Below are 19,139 nucleotides of genomic sequence, written 5' to 3' on the forward strand. Positions count from 1 at the left end.
GCAACCCTACCTACTTTGATGAATTTCTGAGTACAGATCACAGTAAAATATCTGAATCTGTCAGTGTTTTGAAAAAAGCAATCAAGTTATAGACAGTGGAAGAGATGTACGTAACCACAATGAACACTCATTTCCACCAGATGATACCTAGCACCTATCCCTATACTAAATGCAGCTAACAACTGTAATTATTCTATTCTCTATTGACTTTTATTCCCGATTGCAGCACCATTGTCTGTTATTTCATGAACCCTGCTGAGGAATATAGTGGAGCGTTTTGCATCTGCCCATCCTGATATGGAGGAGACCAGGATCTTCTGTACTTACTGTACAAAGTCTCCTGTCCCTGCTGTGAAATCCTTTATGCAGTGCAAGAACTCCCTATGTGATGACCACCTGACAGCCCACAACAAGACACTGGATCATATACTAATAGACCCCACTGGCTCTTTTGGTTTGCAAAAATGTTCCCTCAACTAGAAGGTGGAGCCTCAGAAAAGCATTTTTTCCCCCATTAGTAAGGAGTGCATCTCCTAGACTGGTAAAGCATATCCACTAAGTGCAAGGGATGCCAAAAATTAGAAAGAGGCACTCCAATACCCCTTTGAAGAGAAGTACTGGAGGGCCTCAGAAAATTTAGTTTTTGCCATTAATAAAAGGAGTGGGTTTCCTGGACTGGTAATGCCCATGCAGTAAGTGCATGGGCTGAAGAGCATTTACCCCTGGGGGGACTATACATACAAAATATAATTATATAAAAGAATGTTAGAGGTAGGCCTCTAGAAATTGTTCATGTGGGAATCATAAACATCCTTAAAAAAAAAAATAATGAGGGGGGGTGCATGATGATCACCCTGTTGATATGGTGGTGGAGGATGAGGAGAAGGAGGGGGGACGACATAAAAAAGACAAAATCCTGAAGCGTATACCCATGTCTGGGTGGGAAGAGGTGCATGGGAATAGACCAGAAAAAAAAATGGATGAGTTTATGTTCCGCTGCTGTCATCCAGTGGTGTTGAGAAGTCTGGGCAAATCCAGCCCTTGTTCATTTTGATAAGAGTCAGCCTTTTCAGTCGACAGGCGGATGCGTCTATCAGTTATAATACTCCCGGCGGCACTAAAAACGCGCTCTGACAAAATGTTAGCGGCAGGGCAGGACAGAACCTACAAGGCGTAGAGAGACAGTTCATGTCACGTGTCCAGCTTGGATACCCAATAGTTGTAAGACACAGAGGAATCACGGAGGATGCTGGTACGGTTGAAAAAGTAGTCTTTCAGCATCTTCCAAAACTTTTCCCTCCTTGTCAGAGTACCCCACACATCAGGGCCTGTGCGCTGGGAGAAAACTGTCCCAGACCTTTGACAGTATTCCCTTACCTCTGCTGCATCTGGTACGTGTCTCCCTTGCCTGTACTCCTTGGTTGTCCAAGGAACTGTGACCTCTGCCGCCAGCGTTGTCAGATGGGAATTTTTTTAATAAATCTTCAATTAGGGCTTTCTGGTACTGCAACATTTTCGTAGACCTCTCTGCCAAGGGAAGGAGAGATGGAAAGTTCTCCTTGTAGTGTGGGTCTTGAAAGGTGACAAACCAGTAATTAGTGTTGGCCAAAATGCATACAACATGAGGGTAATGGGAAGGGCAGTGAAACAAACTCAGCCATGTGTGCCAAACTGCCAACAGCCAAGACTTTCCTGTGTCCACCAAGAGGACGACTGTCCATATTCTCCTCCTCCTCCTCCCTAGGCCATCCATGCTGAACAGACGGGATGAAGGTGGTGTGGTTAGTACTGTCTGTAGCACAGGAAACCAGCTTCTATTCCTCCTCCTCATTATCACCCAATCCACGTTGAGAAAAATAGATGAGACAGGGCTGTGTAGCATCACACTGTATAGTTTCTTGCTCCAACTCAACTTGCTCCGCCTGCAAAGCCTCCTCTAATTGTGAGCAGAGAGCATTACAGAGGACGAAGAAGCGGGATGGTGACGCTGATTATGGATCATCACCCCTCACCATCTTGGTGCAGTCCTCAAAGTTTTGAAGAACCGCATATATGTCAGACATCCATGCCTACTCATCAGCTGTTATGTGCGGAGGCTAACCGGAATACTGATGGGCGTGTTGGAGCTAGTACTCAACAACTGCCCTCTGTTGCTCACGAAGCCTTGCCAACATATATAATGTTGAGTTCCAATGCGAGATGACATGCATCACACACCAGTCGGTAAACTGGAAGTTACAAATGCTGCTGAAGCACTGCCAGGGCGGCGGAAGTTGTAGCAGACTTGCGGAAATGGGCACACAAGTCGTGCACTTTCACAAGCAGCTCATGCAGATCAGGGTAGGTTTTGAAAAACCGCTGAACCACTAAGTTGAGCACGTGGGCCAGGCATGGTACGTGTGTGAGGGTGCCAAGCTTCAGAGCAGCCACCAGGTTACAGCCTTTGTCACACATGCCCATGCCTGGCTGTAGGTTCAGAGGCGAGAGCCACAGATCAGTCTGGTCTGTTAGACTTTTCAACTATTCTGCGGCAGTGTGCGGTTGGTCACCTAAGCAGATTAGCTTCAGCATAGCCTGTTGCCACTTGGCCGAGGCAGTGCCTCCAGTTTGCGACTGATGTTGTCGTTACGGAGATGGAGGTTGAGAGGGAGGAAGTACAGGAACTGCTGTAGAAGATGTAGGCAACTTTGATTAAACTAGGGCACGCAATCTTCGGCATCTGTAGCGCGTGTTCCGTGCCAGGGTCTGACTGGGTGCCGACTTCTACAATATTTACCCAGTGTGCCGTCAGGGAAATGTAGCGTCCCTGGCCACAAGTACCTGTCCACGTGTCCATGGTTAAGTGGACCTTCCCAATAACTATGTTGGTGAGGGCACGGGTAATGTTATGGGACACGTGCTTGTGTAAAGAGGGGATGGCAAACCGGGAGAAATAGTGTCGGCTGGGGACAGGGTACCGAGGGACGGCCGCTGCCATGAGGTTGCGGAAAGCTTCCGTCTCCACAAGCCTAAACGGCAATATTTTCAGGGAAAGCAGTCTGGAAATGTGGCCGTTTAGTATTGTGGCCTGTGGGTTGGTGGTTGCGTATCTGCACTTGTGTTCCAAGGACTGTGGTAGGGACAACTGAACGTTACACTGGGATGTGATTGAAAGAGTGCAACAGGTGTAGGGTGGGAGGCATCTACGTCTGCGTCATTGGCGTGCATGTAGAACAGCGGAACAGGCAGTGGTGTCACCCGCAGACATTGTTTCTGGACCAACTAGTCGGGTGCTTTGCTACCATGTGCCTGAGCATGCTGGTGGTGGTGAGGCTGGTAGTTTTGCTGCCCCTGCTGATGCTGGCATAGCAGATGTTGTGTCTCATCATCATCTATCTATTGCGACAGTAATTGCACTTTCACACCGTCGCCTTCTTGTGACGGTAGCTGCTCAAATATTTGGGCATCGCTACATGCGATCTCCTCATGTCCCACTTGAAGCGAGCAGGGTGAGAGGCCAGAATCTATAAAAGAAAATGTCAACAGCTCTTTGGAGTGTCCAAGTATGGGATCACTTGTCTCCGGCCACTCTGCATGGTGGGAGGAAGGAGAATCAGGGTGAGGATTATTTGGTCCAGACTCATGGCTACTAAGACTGGACCATGTTGTCAGGACTTCGAATATTTTTGATTACATTTTGGCCATTTTCAAGATGGTGTCTTTTGTCACATGTGCCGCTTGTCTTCCTGCTGTATAGCTCCACCCCAGCCTCTAGTCAGTGCTAGAGTATTCTGCCTGTGACCTGTTCCTGGTGGTTTCCTAGTTTCCTGCTCTCCCCTGCAAACCTGTGTGGATCTCCTGTTACCTGCTCTCAGAGATTCTGCTGCATTCACTTGTTACCAGCATTCCTCCTTCTCCTGGCTGCTCCTGCTGCTTCCTCTGAGCCTCAGTCATCACCTGCATTTTGCTAACAAGTAAGCTGGTTTCTGCTCTGACTCACCTTCATTAGATAGTTGCAGAGCACGGCTCTGTGCTGCACTATCAGGGACTTCCTACCCAGGCCTCCCTGGATTATCTAATATATAATGTATGGACTTCCTTGCATCTATATATATTTGTGTATGGACTTGTTAAAGACTTGTTTTCTAGCATCCTCTAGTGTGAACTGTGCTTTACAGACAGCTCTGCTGATTGCATTTTCCCCTGAGTGTTTATGGACTTTGAGTTTTCGTCTGCACTTGTTTGAAACAGTGTGTGTTTATAATATAAACTTTGACACCTAGAAACCGTGTTCTGTAGTATCTTTGTTCCATGCAAAGAGACTCCTGTGGTATCCATTATAATTATTACACATGTGGAAGACAGGGTGGTGCTGGCAAACTGACTGGAAGAATTATCTGCTATCCAACTAACAACCTTTTCACACTGGTCTGGCTTCAAGAGTTCCAGTGTATGTTGTGCTCTCACAGCAGGCACAGTTTCACCTTGCCCACGGCCTCGGCGCTCACCATTACGTCCACTTCCCCGTCCCTTCCCACGCACCTTGCCCATTATAAATTATGTATGATATTTCCCTGCTGAAAAAAACTTTGCAGGATTCTTATCGCTGCCAAATTTTTCCACCTCAGATAGACTTGTTACACTACAACAGCAATATAGCGATGCTACTGGTTACCGGCCAAGTCTGGACTTATGTTTTGAATGCACAACTGGCGCAGTTTAAACACTTTTCAGTATTTGTATCACAGAAAATATCACAGAAAATTTAGCACACCTCAGATGGACTTTTTCACTGCTTGCACTATATAGTGATGCTACTGCAACAAAGTCTGGTGCTTTTAACGCACATCTTGAGCAGTGTAAATGGAGTATAATATGTGTTTTCACAACAGTTTGCATGATTAAGAGCAAATAGATTAGTAGCCCTCAGAAAAGCTATTAAATAGGCGTTCCAGCAGCAAAACGGGTGTGCACTGAACCATATCCTGTCCTACACTCTGCCTCTGACACAATCTCTCCCTACCTACTGCTAACATCAGTATTAATATTCATTAGAATGAGCCCTTAGAATGGCTGTTGTTGCAGATGAAACAAATAAATGTGGTGTTGAATCCCTGCCTATATACTGGGAAAAATCTCTCCCTCATTCAGCAGCAGCAATCCCTACTATGCCCTTTTCCGAAGTAGACTGTGAAAAGTATAGGGTCCCGGGTCTTAAATAGACCTGAGGACGCTATGCGACCAGCCAATCACAGTAATGCCACTACCAACATGGCTACAGCATTACAGTGACTGGAGGCCAATCCCCGCATGTTTATTGGCTGTCTAAAAAGCGCCAAACATGTGGGGCGGGGACTCGAACTTCCGCCCGGGCTGTAAAAAAATACTCGTTGAATAACGAGCTTCCCGAGCACAGTGATGCTCAGGCGAGTCACAAGTAGTGACGAGCACGCTTGCTCATCACTACTCAGCACCCCTGATATCCCCAGTATCAGATCAGAAAGACAGGATGGACAGTAGTGTGAGCAGCCTCTTCTTAAACAAGGACCCCTAGTATCTCCAGTATTAGATCAGATACACAGGGTGGCCGTGTGAGCAGCCTCCTCTTATTTCAGCACCCGTGGCATCAACAGTATTAGATCAGATAGACAATAAATATTAAATAACAAAATGGTGAACAGGAGTGTGAGCAGCCTCTCACTACCTCAGCACCTCTGGTATCTCCAGTATTACATCAAAATATACAGGTTGGACAGCAATGTGGGCAGCTTCTTCTCACCTCAGCACCCCAGGTATCTCCAGTATTAGATCAGAGACAGGGAGGACAGCAGTGTGACTAGCCTCTTATTTCCTCAACACATCTTGTATCTCCAGAATTAGATTAGAAAGTTTGGGTGGGAGAAAAATGTTGACAGCCTCTTTATCTCAGCACTACTGGAATCGTTATTATGGCATCCTAATATATAGTTCTACATGTGCTCACAGACAACTGTCCTAACATTCCAGGACAGGTTTCTGCAGAGTAAAAATATTTGGAAGACCCTACTTCAGTAAGCCATATGTGCATCATGTCACAACAATGACATCAGGCCAGGCTTACTAATCAGAAGAGGTGCTGGGAAATGATTGTAGGCAGCGGGAGTTTCATAGGGCTCTGGTGTGGGAGCCATTGACTACTAATATAGCAGCTGGGCCAGGATCCTGCAAATTCTAGTTTTTGTCAGAGTAATAAGGCCATTTTAATACTGTACTGACTACCTTCATAAAGAAAAAGATTGTGATTTGATTTGAGAATTTATTAACCCCTTACCGACATCTGCCATACATGTACAGTACAAGTCGTTAGCAGGTGTATGGAGCAGGCTCACATTGCGAGCTTGCCACATACATGGCAGGTAATGGCTGTGCGTTACAGCAAGGACCTGCCTCTAACAACTCTGGGTGGTGTGGTTGTTAGAGGTAGGTACAACGAATGGTGTGGAAAAATGAATGTTAGCAACCGGAATGGAATGTGGGTAATTCTGCGCTGCTGGTGATCAAGCATAGAAGAGGAAAAGTGTATACAAGAATGTGGTTTATTTGTCAATGCATTTCGAAGTTCCAAGCTTTATCAGGACAAACCACAGTGTGTAATACAATGAAACAATGCAGGTATAAATAGACATTACAACATTACAGTGAAAAAAAGGCGAGCATGTTAATGGACCTCAGATGTCGTATGATCAGAGATAACGTACTGTGCAAAAACAAAGCAAAAAGGTGAAAAACATTTAAGACATTTTCTAAAATGCATTGTAATTGACACACATTATTTTTATTCTTATTGATATAAAAAGAGTTACAATATTCAGAAAATAAAATACATAAAAAAAATGGGTGGAGTCAAACTGGTTTCTGAGTGTTCATCATTAACACTGGGGCCAAGGTTACATGTCATGAGCAACTCAGAGTGGTAGAAAGAAGAAAAACAAGGGATTTGAAGATCATCGGAGAGACAAAGGAAGAAAGAAGAAAAGGGTGATTATGTTGTGTGAGGAAGGATTCTTGTAATCAGCATAGGCTGTGATGAATAAAATATTTTTTCTTTGTCAATGGTGTGTCAAATTTTATACTGTAGATAAAAATATATATATATATATGTAAAAGAAAAATATGTATTGTAGGGTTTCTACTCATTTGGGTGCGTTGGGAGGCAAACAGGAAACGATTTCATTTAAGTGTCCATGTCAGTTTATTAACTCATAAACCGTTTATAAGAAAAAGGAACGTAAAACAGCCTTCAGGCAAAGTCTCTGGTTAGCCAGTCCTGTGGGCACGCAGACTGGGTAGCATCCAGTACACTGGCTCAGTTTGGAGACCACAACACACAGGAGGTCTTCTCCCTCTAAACACAGACCATGTGCCAAAAATGGCCTCCATTTTATGTCTTAACCACTCCCAGAGGTGAGGTTTGTGGGTAGCCAGACCCGCCCATCTCTCCAACTACCCGTAACCCAGTCCCAGGTGCATCAAACAGTCCTGTTAGTGCTTACATGCACTAGAGCAACATTCTGGGTTAAATCAGGGCCCCATCTCTGTGATACATACCTCCCATCAACTATGTATCCGTTAGCCACCTTACAGTATATAATGTGCATATAAAAATAAATAATTTTAGTGTATTTAGATATATAGTGTTACTGAATAAATTTAAATAATCAAAAAATGTGTAGTACAAGTGTAGAATTAGGTATGTGGAGTGTATAAAACAAAAAAGCTTGCAAACACAGAAGCGGTGCTTTATACTGCAGTCTATGACGAGAAAGGAAATCCCCCGGTCAACCGAGTTCACTGTAACGCGTGGGAACTTCATAAGCATATTTAGGTCAGAGGCAGAATGGCTAATAGCACTAGCTGGAGAAACTGGGACAGCGTTAAAGAAATTGTCCACTACTTGAACAACTCCTTGCCATACCCAAAGCTTGGACCAGATAAAATAAAAAAAAGCTTATACTCACCTTCCATTCCTGCGCCGTTCCATTGCTGTTGGCACTCACGCTCCCAAGGTTCTCGTGAGGTGTCCTGACACGCGAGCCCGGTGCCCATCAGCACTTACGTTACTGGTCCCCGCCTTCGGACAATTGAACTTGAAGAAGAAGTCAGGGAACAGCTGCAGCCCGGACTTCCTCTCCATGTTCAATTCGAAAGAAAGGGGGGAATAATGACGCCGGCACTGATTAGTCTCAGCCTGATTAGGCTCAGGTGTTACAGCAACCAAAAGGGAGCCCTGGGACCACGAGTGACGACACCGCTGGAACGGCGCCGGCACGGGAGGAGAGTATAAGCTTTTTATTTTATCAGGGCAAAACATTTAGATCAAGAAGAGGTTGTCCTAGTAGTGGACAACCCCTTTAAGATGAAGAAATCTGGACATAACATCATGTGGGCAAGTTGGAAAAGGAGAGGTTATTTTAATGCCTTCACAACCTTGGACGTATCCATATGTCCTGGTTGGGAAGTGGTTCCCAACTTTGGACGTATGGATAGGTCCTGCCGATCGTGCGGGCACAGGAGCTGTGCCAGCGAGTTTGCCGCAGGGAGCTCAGCTTACACAACAGCTGAGACCCAGCGCTTACAGCCAGGAGTGGTGCCCACACCGCCCCAGCTGTTCAACCCCCTAAATGCTGCGATCTATATTGATCGTAACATTTAGGAGGCTGGTAGAGAGGAGGATCCCTCTCCCATCCAATCAGCGCCCCCGCAATATCACCACAAGGGTCCGATCTTTGCCATGGTGACCTGAGGTCATCATGACGACATCTGTGTCACCCAACTACGGTACGCTTGTTAGACAATGCTCAGAGTATGGTTTAAGAGGCTTCTCTCAGTGCAGCACTGACAGGTATAAAGCACTGCAATACTGGTGCATTGCAACCAGGGCTGTGGAGTCGGTAAGCCAAACCTTCGACTTAGACTCCTCAATTTCCATGACACCGACTCTGACTCCATGATTCCGACTCCATGACTCCCTCATACATGGCTCATGTTTAAGTGTTTCTTGCCATAATACAAATTCTAACAGTCTATTCAGTAGGACTATCAGCTGTGTATCCACCTGACTTCTGCACAACACAACTAATGGTCCCAACCCCATTTATAAGCCAAGAAATCCCACTTATTAAACCTGACAGTGCACACCTGTGAAGTGAAAACTATTTCCTGTGACTACCTCTTGAAGCTCATCAAGAGAATGCCAAGAGTGTGCAAAGCAGTCATCAAAGCAAAAGGTGGCTACTTTGAAGAACCTAGAATATAAGACATATTTTCAGTTGTTTCACACTTTTTTGTTAAGTATATAATTCCGCATGTGTTAATTCATAGTTTTGAAGCCTTCAGTGTGAATGTACAATTTTCAAAGTCATGAAAAGACAGAAAAATCTTTAAATGAGAAGGTGTGTCCAAACTTTTGGTCTGTACTGTATATATATATATTATACCCCTATTTTTATGTAAATAAAAAAGTTAAAGTATACATATTTGGTATCGCCACATCTGAAATGTCCTATAAAACTGTCCCCCTAGTTAAACCCTTCAGTGAGCACTGTAAATATAAAGCAAAAAACTATGCTTTTCCATCATACTGCTGAACAAAAAGTGGAATAAAACATGATCAAAAAGATTAATGTAAATAAAAATGGTATCTTTGAAAACGCCATCTTTTCCAGCAAAAAACAAGTCGTGATACACCTTCAATAGCAGAAAAATAAAAAAAGTTATAGCATACAGAGATGCAAAAAGAATTATTTTTTCTATAAACTAGTTTTCATTGTGCAAAACATGAAAAAAAATTATAGAAATAAGGTATTGCTGTAATCGTAATGACCCAAAGAATAAAGCAGCTTTACCAATTTTATCACACGAGGAACGGCATAATAAAAAGCTACAGAAAAAAACAATTCCTTAATTGCTGGTATTTGTTCATTCTGCCTCCCAAAAACCGGAATAGAAAGCTATCGAAAAACATTATGAGCCCGAAAAAGGTATCAATAAAAACGTCAACTTGGTTTGCAAAAAATAAAGCTCTCATATGACCTCAACTATAATTCTCAAAATATGGTGATTTTTGCAAATAAAAAGCGTCTTTTAGTGTGTGACAGCAGCCAAACAGAAAAAACTATATAAATTTGGTTTCGCTGTAATCGCACCGACCAGAAGAATAAAGTCATAAATCACTTCTATTGCACGAGGAATGGTGCAAAACATAAATAAAACCAATTCTTCACCAGCTGTTGATTTCTTCATTCCACCTCCCAAAGATCGCAGTAAGGATCGACTCACATTTACACTGCGCTGAGAGCTTACACTAGGGTTTCTGTGTAAATCTCTGAAATATGTGATTCAGACAAAACCTCCGGCGTAAGATTCCCTATAATGAGGCAGATGGAGGCACTGGACGTCATATGGCCTATGATCCCGACAGTGTCCGTCTTTTTAAGCATGCATAAAAGTGTGGTCGGCCATATTTTTGTGCACTTTTGAAAAGAAGGACAATGCTGAACAGAGGCCAGACGGAGTCCATAGTAACTCTGCTGCCTCATTATAGTGAATGGATCCCTCAGGGGTTTCATCTGAATCACATCATTAGGAGCTTTAGATGGGAACTCACATGTAAGTGCTCAACGTAGTGCGCTGGATAAATGTGATCCAAAATGTTATGTAAAATGTTACCAATAAAAGCTTCAATTCAATCCACACAAAAAAGCAAGTCCCCACTCACGTTTGTCATCTGTTAACGGATATATAGGGGGCTTCCACGGTTCTCGTAGTACAAAGGCTGTGAAAAAGCTAAATGGCTCCTCGCCCCCAAAAAGAAATTCAGCATATTCTGTGAATCCCAAATCCAAATGCAAATCCCTTATGAGCCCCACAGTGTGCCTAAACCACATTTAGAGACCACATGTTTGGCATTTCTGTGGCGATCAGAGCCCGCTTAATTTGCAAGTGCATGTCTCCAGAAGCATGAGCTTATGTACTGGGCACTACAATGTATGAGCACTACAATAGCAGATTTGCAATTTTCACTCAGCAACATTTGCTGCTGATTGTTTCTGAAAAACACTCATGGTGTCAAATAATCACTACACCTGTAGATAAATTCCCAAAACGGGGTAACTTGAGGGAGGAATTTTCTGCTCTTTTAACACTTAGGGGCTCTGTATATGGAGTCCGCAAACTATTCTAGGAAAATCTGTGCTCTAGGAGGCAAATAGCACTCCGTCCCTACCGAGCCTCACTGTGTGGCTAAGCAGTACTATACAGCCACATATGGGGTATTTTCCCATCTCCATGACAGCACCGTACGAGAGAGAGGATCTGCCCCCAAGGACAGGAAACTTACAGATTTAAAAGTGCGGAGCCTCTCCTCCTGCTTCAGTGGTTTCCTGTTCTTGAAGGGAGAACTACAGGAGGACACCGAGAATCCACCTCTCTCCTCTGGTGGGGGGGGGTATGGTAAAAATACCCGGTTTTGTCACCGAGTCCCCTCTCACCTGTAACAGCGGTCTTGGGAGCTCCTGACGGTCCCCGAGGGTCTGGTGGGATGGGGGCGCAGTCCTCAGCTAAAGCTGTCGGGGTCCCGGAGGTGCTCGCTGTATATCGGCGGCGGGAGCAGTGTGATGGCTCAGGGCTCTGGTGCACTGCAGCACTAGAGGTCCTGTGCTCAATCCCCACCATGGCACCATCTTCTTGGCTGTATGTTCCCTGCATTGACGGGGAGCAGAGGCAATTCCTCTCCCTGAAGCGTGCTGCACGCGAGCGCCGCAGGAGGAAGTGGCATGGTATGACGCGACTTCCAGGGGTGCTGGCTAGGGGCGTCGCTACCGCAGTTGGCGGGAGATTTGAAGAACGACGCCAGATGTCCATATAAAAATGGCCCCAGACAAATCCTCACTGTGTGTCTGCAGAATGGAGGAGGAAGATCAGAGAAAAAGCCCTGCAGAGGATGCTGCCCCACCATGCTAGGTAGTTTCCACACAGGAAGAGGTAAGATAATTAAGTCCCATCTCCTATTCTAATTTTATGTCCTTGAATATATTTTAGGGCAAGCCTAAGAAAGCCCTGGGAAAAAACAGAAAGAAAGAATGTGCACTATGTAAATCAAAGCTACTCCCCTCATACGGCAAAAAACTATGTCAACCCTGTATAGAGATCAGTGGCTGAGGAGTCTTCATCCCTAATGAATAGCCTGAAGACAACTGTAAAAACAGAGGTTAAAAACTCTTTAAGGCTTTAAAAGTAGGGTCCCTTACACTTACGCTGAGAGACACATTACCAGCTCAGACGAGGAGTTAGAAGACGAGAGGTTATACTTAGACATATCATCCTCTTCCTCAGATGACAATGAAGGTCGTCCCTGTTTCCCGGCGGAGGACGCGGATAAACTTATCAAGGCAGTAAGGGCCACTATGAACATTGAAGAAGTTAAAGAATCCAGAACCGTACAAGTTATGATGTTCGGGGGGCTAGAGGGAAGGAAACACATGCAGATTATCATTGGGGAACATGGCAGGCCTTCTACCATGCGTTTTTTAAGCGTTTTTGCAGCGTTTTTGCCGCTGTGGAAACGCTTAAAAAACGCATCGTGGGAACACAGCCTCAGACAACAAAACAGCGGTCTTCTATATAAACAAACAAGGAGGCACAAGATCAAAATCGCTAATGACAGAAGCACAGAAACTCATAGGGATGGCAGAGGAAAATCTTTTGTCCCTATCAGCAGATTATTTAAAGGGGAAAGACAATATAAAAGCAGATTACCTGAGTAGGCATCTGCTGGATCAGGACGAGTCCCTAAACTAATAATAATCATCTTGATATAGCGCCAACATAGTCCGCAGCGCTCTACATACATTATCATCGCTGTCCCCACTGGGGCTCACAATCTAAATTCCCTATCAGTATGTCTTTGGAGTGTGAGAGTAAACCTGTGTACCCGGAGGAAACCCATACAAACTCCTTGCAGATATTGTCCTTGGTGGGATTTAAACCCAGGACCCCAGAGCTGCAAGGCTGTAGTGCTAACCACTGAGCCACCGTGCTGCCCCAATCTATCTTTCAGAAGATAGTAGAACGGTGGGGGCCACCTCAGATAGATCTTTTTGCATCCAGAGCCAACAGGAAAGTACGAAAATTTTTCTCCCTAGACCCAAGGGAATCACCATATGGGGTGAATGCCTTGACCCAAAAGTGGACAAAGGAACTAGCATATGCGTTCTCACCGATATCCCTGATCCCAGTAATACAAAGGAAGATCCGGTCAGATCAAGCAGAAGTAGTTCTGATCACATCCTGTTCCAAAAGGACATGGTTCACATGGCTAAGACTAATGGCAGTGGGGGATCCGTGGGTCCTTCCGGAGATCCCGGATTTGCTATCTCAGGACAATGAAAATTTATGCAAAGGTCTAGGGGAAATTTTTAGACTTTTCAGGAATAGATTCCTGCATAAATAGCCCTGTCCAATGGGTAAAAATCCTGGAATTTTTGCAGAAAGGGTTGGAGCTGGGATTATCAGTAAACACCCTGAAGGTACGGATTTCAGCCCTGGGACTTTTATTTGACCAAAAGATTGCAGACAATCCGTGGGTGACAAGATTCATAAAGTCAGTAAATAGATCTACGCCAGTGGTTGGACCGCAAGTTCCACCATGGGACCTCAATTTAGTGTTAGACGCCCTAACTAAAACCCGCTTGAACCATTAAAAGATGTTCAAATAAAAATCTTGACATATAAAACCATTTTACTAGTAGCTCTTACTTCAGCCAGAAGGATAGGGGAGCTACAGGCTCCATCCTCTAACCCACCATTTACTAACATTTTATCAGATAGAATAATCATAAGACCAGATCCAGCTTATTTCCTCCACAGCAAACAGATTGGCATTTTCCTATTTATCTTATATGCATTATATGAGACCACTGTCATTTTTTAGGCATATGTATCAAGTTTTTCTTGCAGGTCTATTTTGTGTTTAGAGATACACTGTCCACCACTGTGGCGGTATATTCATTTAAATCTATATTCATGAGAGACGGAGGTGTTCTCATTTTTATACTACTATAGTAGTTTTCACATATGATAAGTAAAAGTTATGTTTTATTACTCTTACTTTGCTAGTCTATAAATATGTGAGCTTTGGGTACCACAAGATTTGTATGGGCTCACCAGCCCCTATATCTTTTGCTATTATAGTTAACTCTTTTATATCAATAAGAATAAACATTTTTTAATTATGTATGTCAATCACAATTCATTTTATAAAATGTCTTAAGTGAATTTAACCTGTTCGCACAGTAAGTTATCCCTGATCATACGACATCTGAGGGCCGTTAACATACGTCTTTTTTAATGTCATGTCTATTTATACCTGCATGGTTTCATTGTATTACACACTGGGGTTTGTCCTGATGAAGTTTGGAACTTCAAAATGTGTTGACAAATAAACCACATTCCTGGATACGCTTTTTCTCTTCTATGCTTGATCACCAGCAGTGCATATTAACCCAATTGAGTTGTTATCTTAGCCGTGGGTCTGCAGCAGCCTTGTGCCTTTTAGAGGTAGTAGTCACCTGGGCTGTGGAGTTGGTGCTCATTTTGGTGGAGGTGGTATTAAATGGACCGACTCCGAAAATATACAATAAATTGGGTACTGTATAGTTCAATGCAGTTTGGGGGGAATATTTTTTTCATAAGAATTTGGGAAAGTTATGAAACGTCCTATAAATGTCTGCCCTATTCCTGATCTCGGCTTTTAGTTGAGATGAATCTGTGCTGCACTTTATGTACACGCTCAGTAGAGAGATGAATCTGTGCTGCACTTTATGTACACGCTCAGTAGAGAGATGAATCTGTGCTGCACTTTATGTACACGCTCAGTAGAGAGATGAATCTGTGCTGCACTTTATGTACACGCTCAGTAGAGAGATGAATCTGTGCTGCACTTTATGTACACGCTCAGTAGAGAGATGAATCTGTGCTGCACTTTATGTACACGCTCAGTAGAGAGATGAATCTGTGCTGCACTTTATGTACACGCTCAGTAGAGAGATGAATCTGTGCTGCACTTTATGTACACGCTCAGTAGAGAGATGAATCTGTGCTGCACTTTATGTACACGCTCAGTAGAGATGAATCTGTGCTGCACTTTACGTACACGCTCAGTAGAGATGAATCTGTGCTGCACTTTATGTACACGCTCAGTAGAGAGATGAATCTGTGCTGCACTTTATGTACACGCTCAGTAGAGAGATGAATCTGTGCTGCACTTTATGTACACGCTCAGTAGAGAGATGAATCTGTGCTGCACTTTATGTACACGCTCAGTAGAGATGAATCTGTGCTGCACTTTACGTACACGCTCAGTAGAGAGATGAATCTGTGCTGCACTTTACGTACACGCTCAGTAGAGAGATGAATCTGTGCTGCACTTTACGTACACGCTCAGTAGAGAGATGAATCTGTGCTGCACTTTACGTACACGCTCAGTAGAGAGATGAATCTGTGCTGCACTTTACGTACACGCTCAGTAGAGAGATGAATCTGTGCTGCACTTTACGTACACGCTCAGTAGAGAGATGAATCTGTGCTGCACTTTACGTACACGCTCAGTAGAGAGATGAATCTGTGCTGCACTTTATGTACACGCTCAGTAGAGAGATGAATCTGTGCTGCACTTTACGTACACGCTCAGTAGAGAGATGAATCTGTGCTGCACTTTACGTACACGCTCAATAGAGAGATGAATCTGTGCTGCACTTTATGTACACGCTCAGTAGAGAGATGAATCTGTGCTGCACTTTATGTACACGCTCAATAGAGAGATGAATCTGTGCTGCACTTTATGTACACGCTCAATAGAGAGATGAATCTGTGCTGCACTTTACGTACACGCTCAGTAGAGATGAATCTGTGCTGCACTTTACGTACACGCTCAATAGAGAGATGAATCTGTGCTGCACTTTACGTACACGCTCAATAGAGAGATGAATCTGTGCTGCACTTTATGTACACGCTCAGTAGAGAGATGAATCTGTGCTGCACTTTATGTACACGCTCAATAGAGAGATGAATCTGTGCTGCACTTTATGTACACGCTCAGTAGAGAGATGAATCTGTGCTGCACTTTACGTACACGCTCAATAGAGAGATGAATCTGTGCTGCACTTTACGTACACGCTCAATAGAGAGATGAATCTGTGCTGCACTTTATGTACACGCTCAATAGAGAGATGAATCTGTGCTGCACTTTACGTACACGCTCAATAGAGAGATGAATCTGTGCTGCACTTTATGTACACGCTCAATAGAGAGATGAATCTGTGCTGCACTTTATGTACACGCTCAATAGAGAGATGAATCTGTGCTGCACTTTACGTACACGCTCAGTAGAGAGATGAATCTGTGCTGCACTTTACGTACACGCTCAGTAGAGAGATGAATCTGTGCTGCACTTTACGTACACGCTCAGTAGAGAGATGAATCTGTGCTGCACTTTACGTACACGCTCAGTAGAGAGATGAATCTGTGCTGCACTTTACGTACACGCTCAGTAGAGAGATGAATCTGTGCTGCACTTTATGTACACGCTCAGTAGAGAGATGAATCTGTGCTGCACTTTACGTACACGCTCAGTAGAGAGATGAATCTGTGCTGCACTTTACGTACACGCTCAATAGAGAGATGAATCTGTGCTGCACTTTATGTACACGCTCAGTAGAGAGATGAATCTGTGCTGCACTTTATGTACACGCTCAATAGAGAGATGAATCTGTGCTGCACTTTATGTACACGCTCAATAGAGAGATGAATCTGTGCTGCACTTTACGTACACGCTCAGTAGAGATGAATCTGTGCTGCACTTTACGTACACGCTCAATAGAGAGATGAATCTGTGCTGCACTTTATGTACACGCTCAGTAGTGAGATGAATCTGTGCTGCACTTTATGTACACGCTCAGTAGTGACGCAGTGCTGTGGAGTCAGGGAAATTGAGGAGTGGGAGGTTTGCCTTCCTGACCCCACCGCACACATCCACTGCCTTTGGCCGCCTCTGCCCCACTGTTACTCGGATAAAACCCTATTGTTATTTTAGTTTTTCTACTTGTAAAAAGAATTGTGTCATTCAAAAGTGCAACTCGTTCCACAAACCCAAGTTCTTATTGCTCTATGAAGGGGGAGGAAAAAATAAAAGCACAAATACAGAAATTGCCCAAGAAGGGGTTAATGGGGACATTTCATGTAGTTTTTGGGTTTCTGTCCTCGGAGAGCCCTTTTAAAGCCGAGCAGTACAGTCATGGTTCACCCCGTCACTAGAGCCATGCTTTACTGTGAGCGGTGCTTCCGAGCAGTCCGCCGGGCGGAAGGGCGGGCTCCAGATCACCTGCTTATGGTCCCCGGCTGACCATACTCAGAGTAACGCATGCGCAGTGAGGCAACAGCCTTGGCTCAGACGGCAAGTGACAGGAGTCATTGCACAGCGTAGTGAGCGCATTCCTCCAGCCATGTGACAGGCAGTGCAGCCACACGTGATCCACCCTCAGTGCTCTGCTCTCCATCGTCTACACGCTAAATACTGGACTTGACGGAGAGCGATGTCCTCACAACTCCGCCCAGCCCGTCCACACGGTGACAACTGCTGCTGGGTTGCTTCACTCACCCTTAGCCATATGTCCCGGAAACCAGCGTGCGACCTCCTGCTGGCCAAAGTCAAACGGCCTTTGGAGGAGAGAGGCGATCCTCATTTCTACTCTTTCTCTATGATACTGGGCTAGAGGCGCTCTGCGACGTCATTGGAAAGGGCGGGGCTTTCGCCTCCACTGCAGACTCGGCGCCAGACGCTCAGTTGAGTTTACGCTGAAGGTGATGAGACTGGGGTTATGTCTATAAGCGTGGAGACTCCTGCAAGGATCTCCCTCCAGCAACTCCACTCTAGACGGTTCAGTGCTGAGGTGACTACAATGGAGGGGCTGTAGTGAGGATCTCCCTCCAGCAACTCCACTCTAGACGGTTCAGTGCTGTGGTGACTACAATGGAGGGGCTGTAGTGAGGATCTCCCTCCAGCAACTCCACTCAACACGGCTCAGTCCTGAGGTGACTACAATGGAGGGGCTGTAGTGAGGATCTCCCTCCAGCAACTCCACTCAACACGGCTCAGTGCTGAGGTGACTACAATGGAGGGGCTGTAGTGAGGATCTCCCTCCAGCAACTCCACTCTAGACGGCTCAGTGCTGAGGTGACTACAATGGAGGGGCTGTAGTGAGGATCTCCCTCCAGCAACTCCACTCTAGACGGCTCAGTGCTGAGGTGACTACAATGGAGGGGCTGTAGTGAGGATCTCCCTCCAGCAACTCCACTCAACACGGCTCAGTGCTGAGGTGACTACAATGGAGGGGCTGTAGTGAGGATCTCCCTCCAGTAACTCTACTAGACGGCTCAGTGCTGAGGTGACTACAATGGAGGGGCTGTAGTGAGGATCTCCCTCCAGTAACTCTACTAGACGGCTCAGTGCTGAGGTGACTACAATGGAGGGGCTGTAGTGAGGATCTCCCTCCAGCAACTCTACTAGACGGCTCAGTGCTGAGGTGACGACAATGGAGGGGCTGTAGTGAGGATCTCCCTCCAGCAACTCCACTCTAGACGGCTCAGTGCTGAGGTGACTACAATGGAGGGGCTGTAGTGAGGATCTCCCTCCAGCAACTCTACTAGACGGCTCAGTGCTGAGGTGACTACAATGGAGGGGCTGTAGTGAGGATCTCCCTCCAGCAACTCCACTCTAGACGGCTCAGTGCTGAGGTGACTACAATGGAGGGGCTGTAGTGAGGATCTCCCTCCAGCAACTCCACTCTAGACGGCTCCGTTCTGAGGTGACTACAATGGAGGGGCTGTAGTGAGGATCTCCCTCCAGCAACTCTACTAGACGGCTCAGTGCTGAGGTGACTACAATGGAGGGGCTGTAGTGAGGATCTCCCTCCAGCAACTCTACTAGACGGCTCAGTGCTGAGGTGACTACAATGGAGAGGCTGTAGTGAGGATCTCCGTCCAGCAATTCCACTCTAGACGGCTCAGTGCTGAGGTGACTACAATGGAGGGGCTGTAGTGAGGATCTCCCTCCAGCAACTGCACTC

General features: G+C 45.2%; 1 protein-coding gene across 2 annotated transcripts in view; it reads right to left on the minus strand.

Annotated features, from left to right (window-relative positions):
* The window catches only part of LOC141273800 (mitochondrial ribosome-associated GTPase 1-like), a 334,821-nt gene extending 317,055 nt beyond the window's left edge, over positions 1-17,766 (minus strand). For both annotated transcript variants that reach the window (XM_073686165.1, XM_073686166.1), the window contains exon 1: positions 17,672-17,766. In XM_073686165.1, the coding sequence (XP_073542266.1) occupies positions 17,672-17,756 (85 nt within the window). In that variant the 5' untranslated portion in view covers positions 17,757-17,766. The remainder of the gene's footprint in view (positions 1-17,671) is intronic.
* Positions 17,767-19,139: the final 1,373 nt, after the last annotated feature.

This window comes from Phyllobates terribilis, unplaced genomic scaffold, assembly GCF_046119375.1.
Source record: "Phyllobates terribilis strain yellow unplaced genomic scaffold, ASM4611937v1 Scaffold_5__5_contigs__length_657084704, whole genome shotgun sequence".
In the NCBI taxonomy this organism is placed as follows: Eukaryota; Metazoa; Chordata; class Amphibia; order Anura; family Dendrobatidae; genus Phyllobates; species Phyllobates terribilis.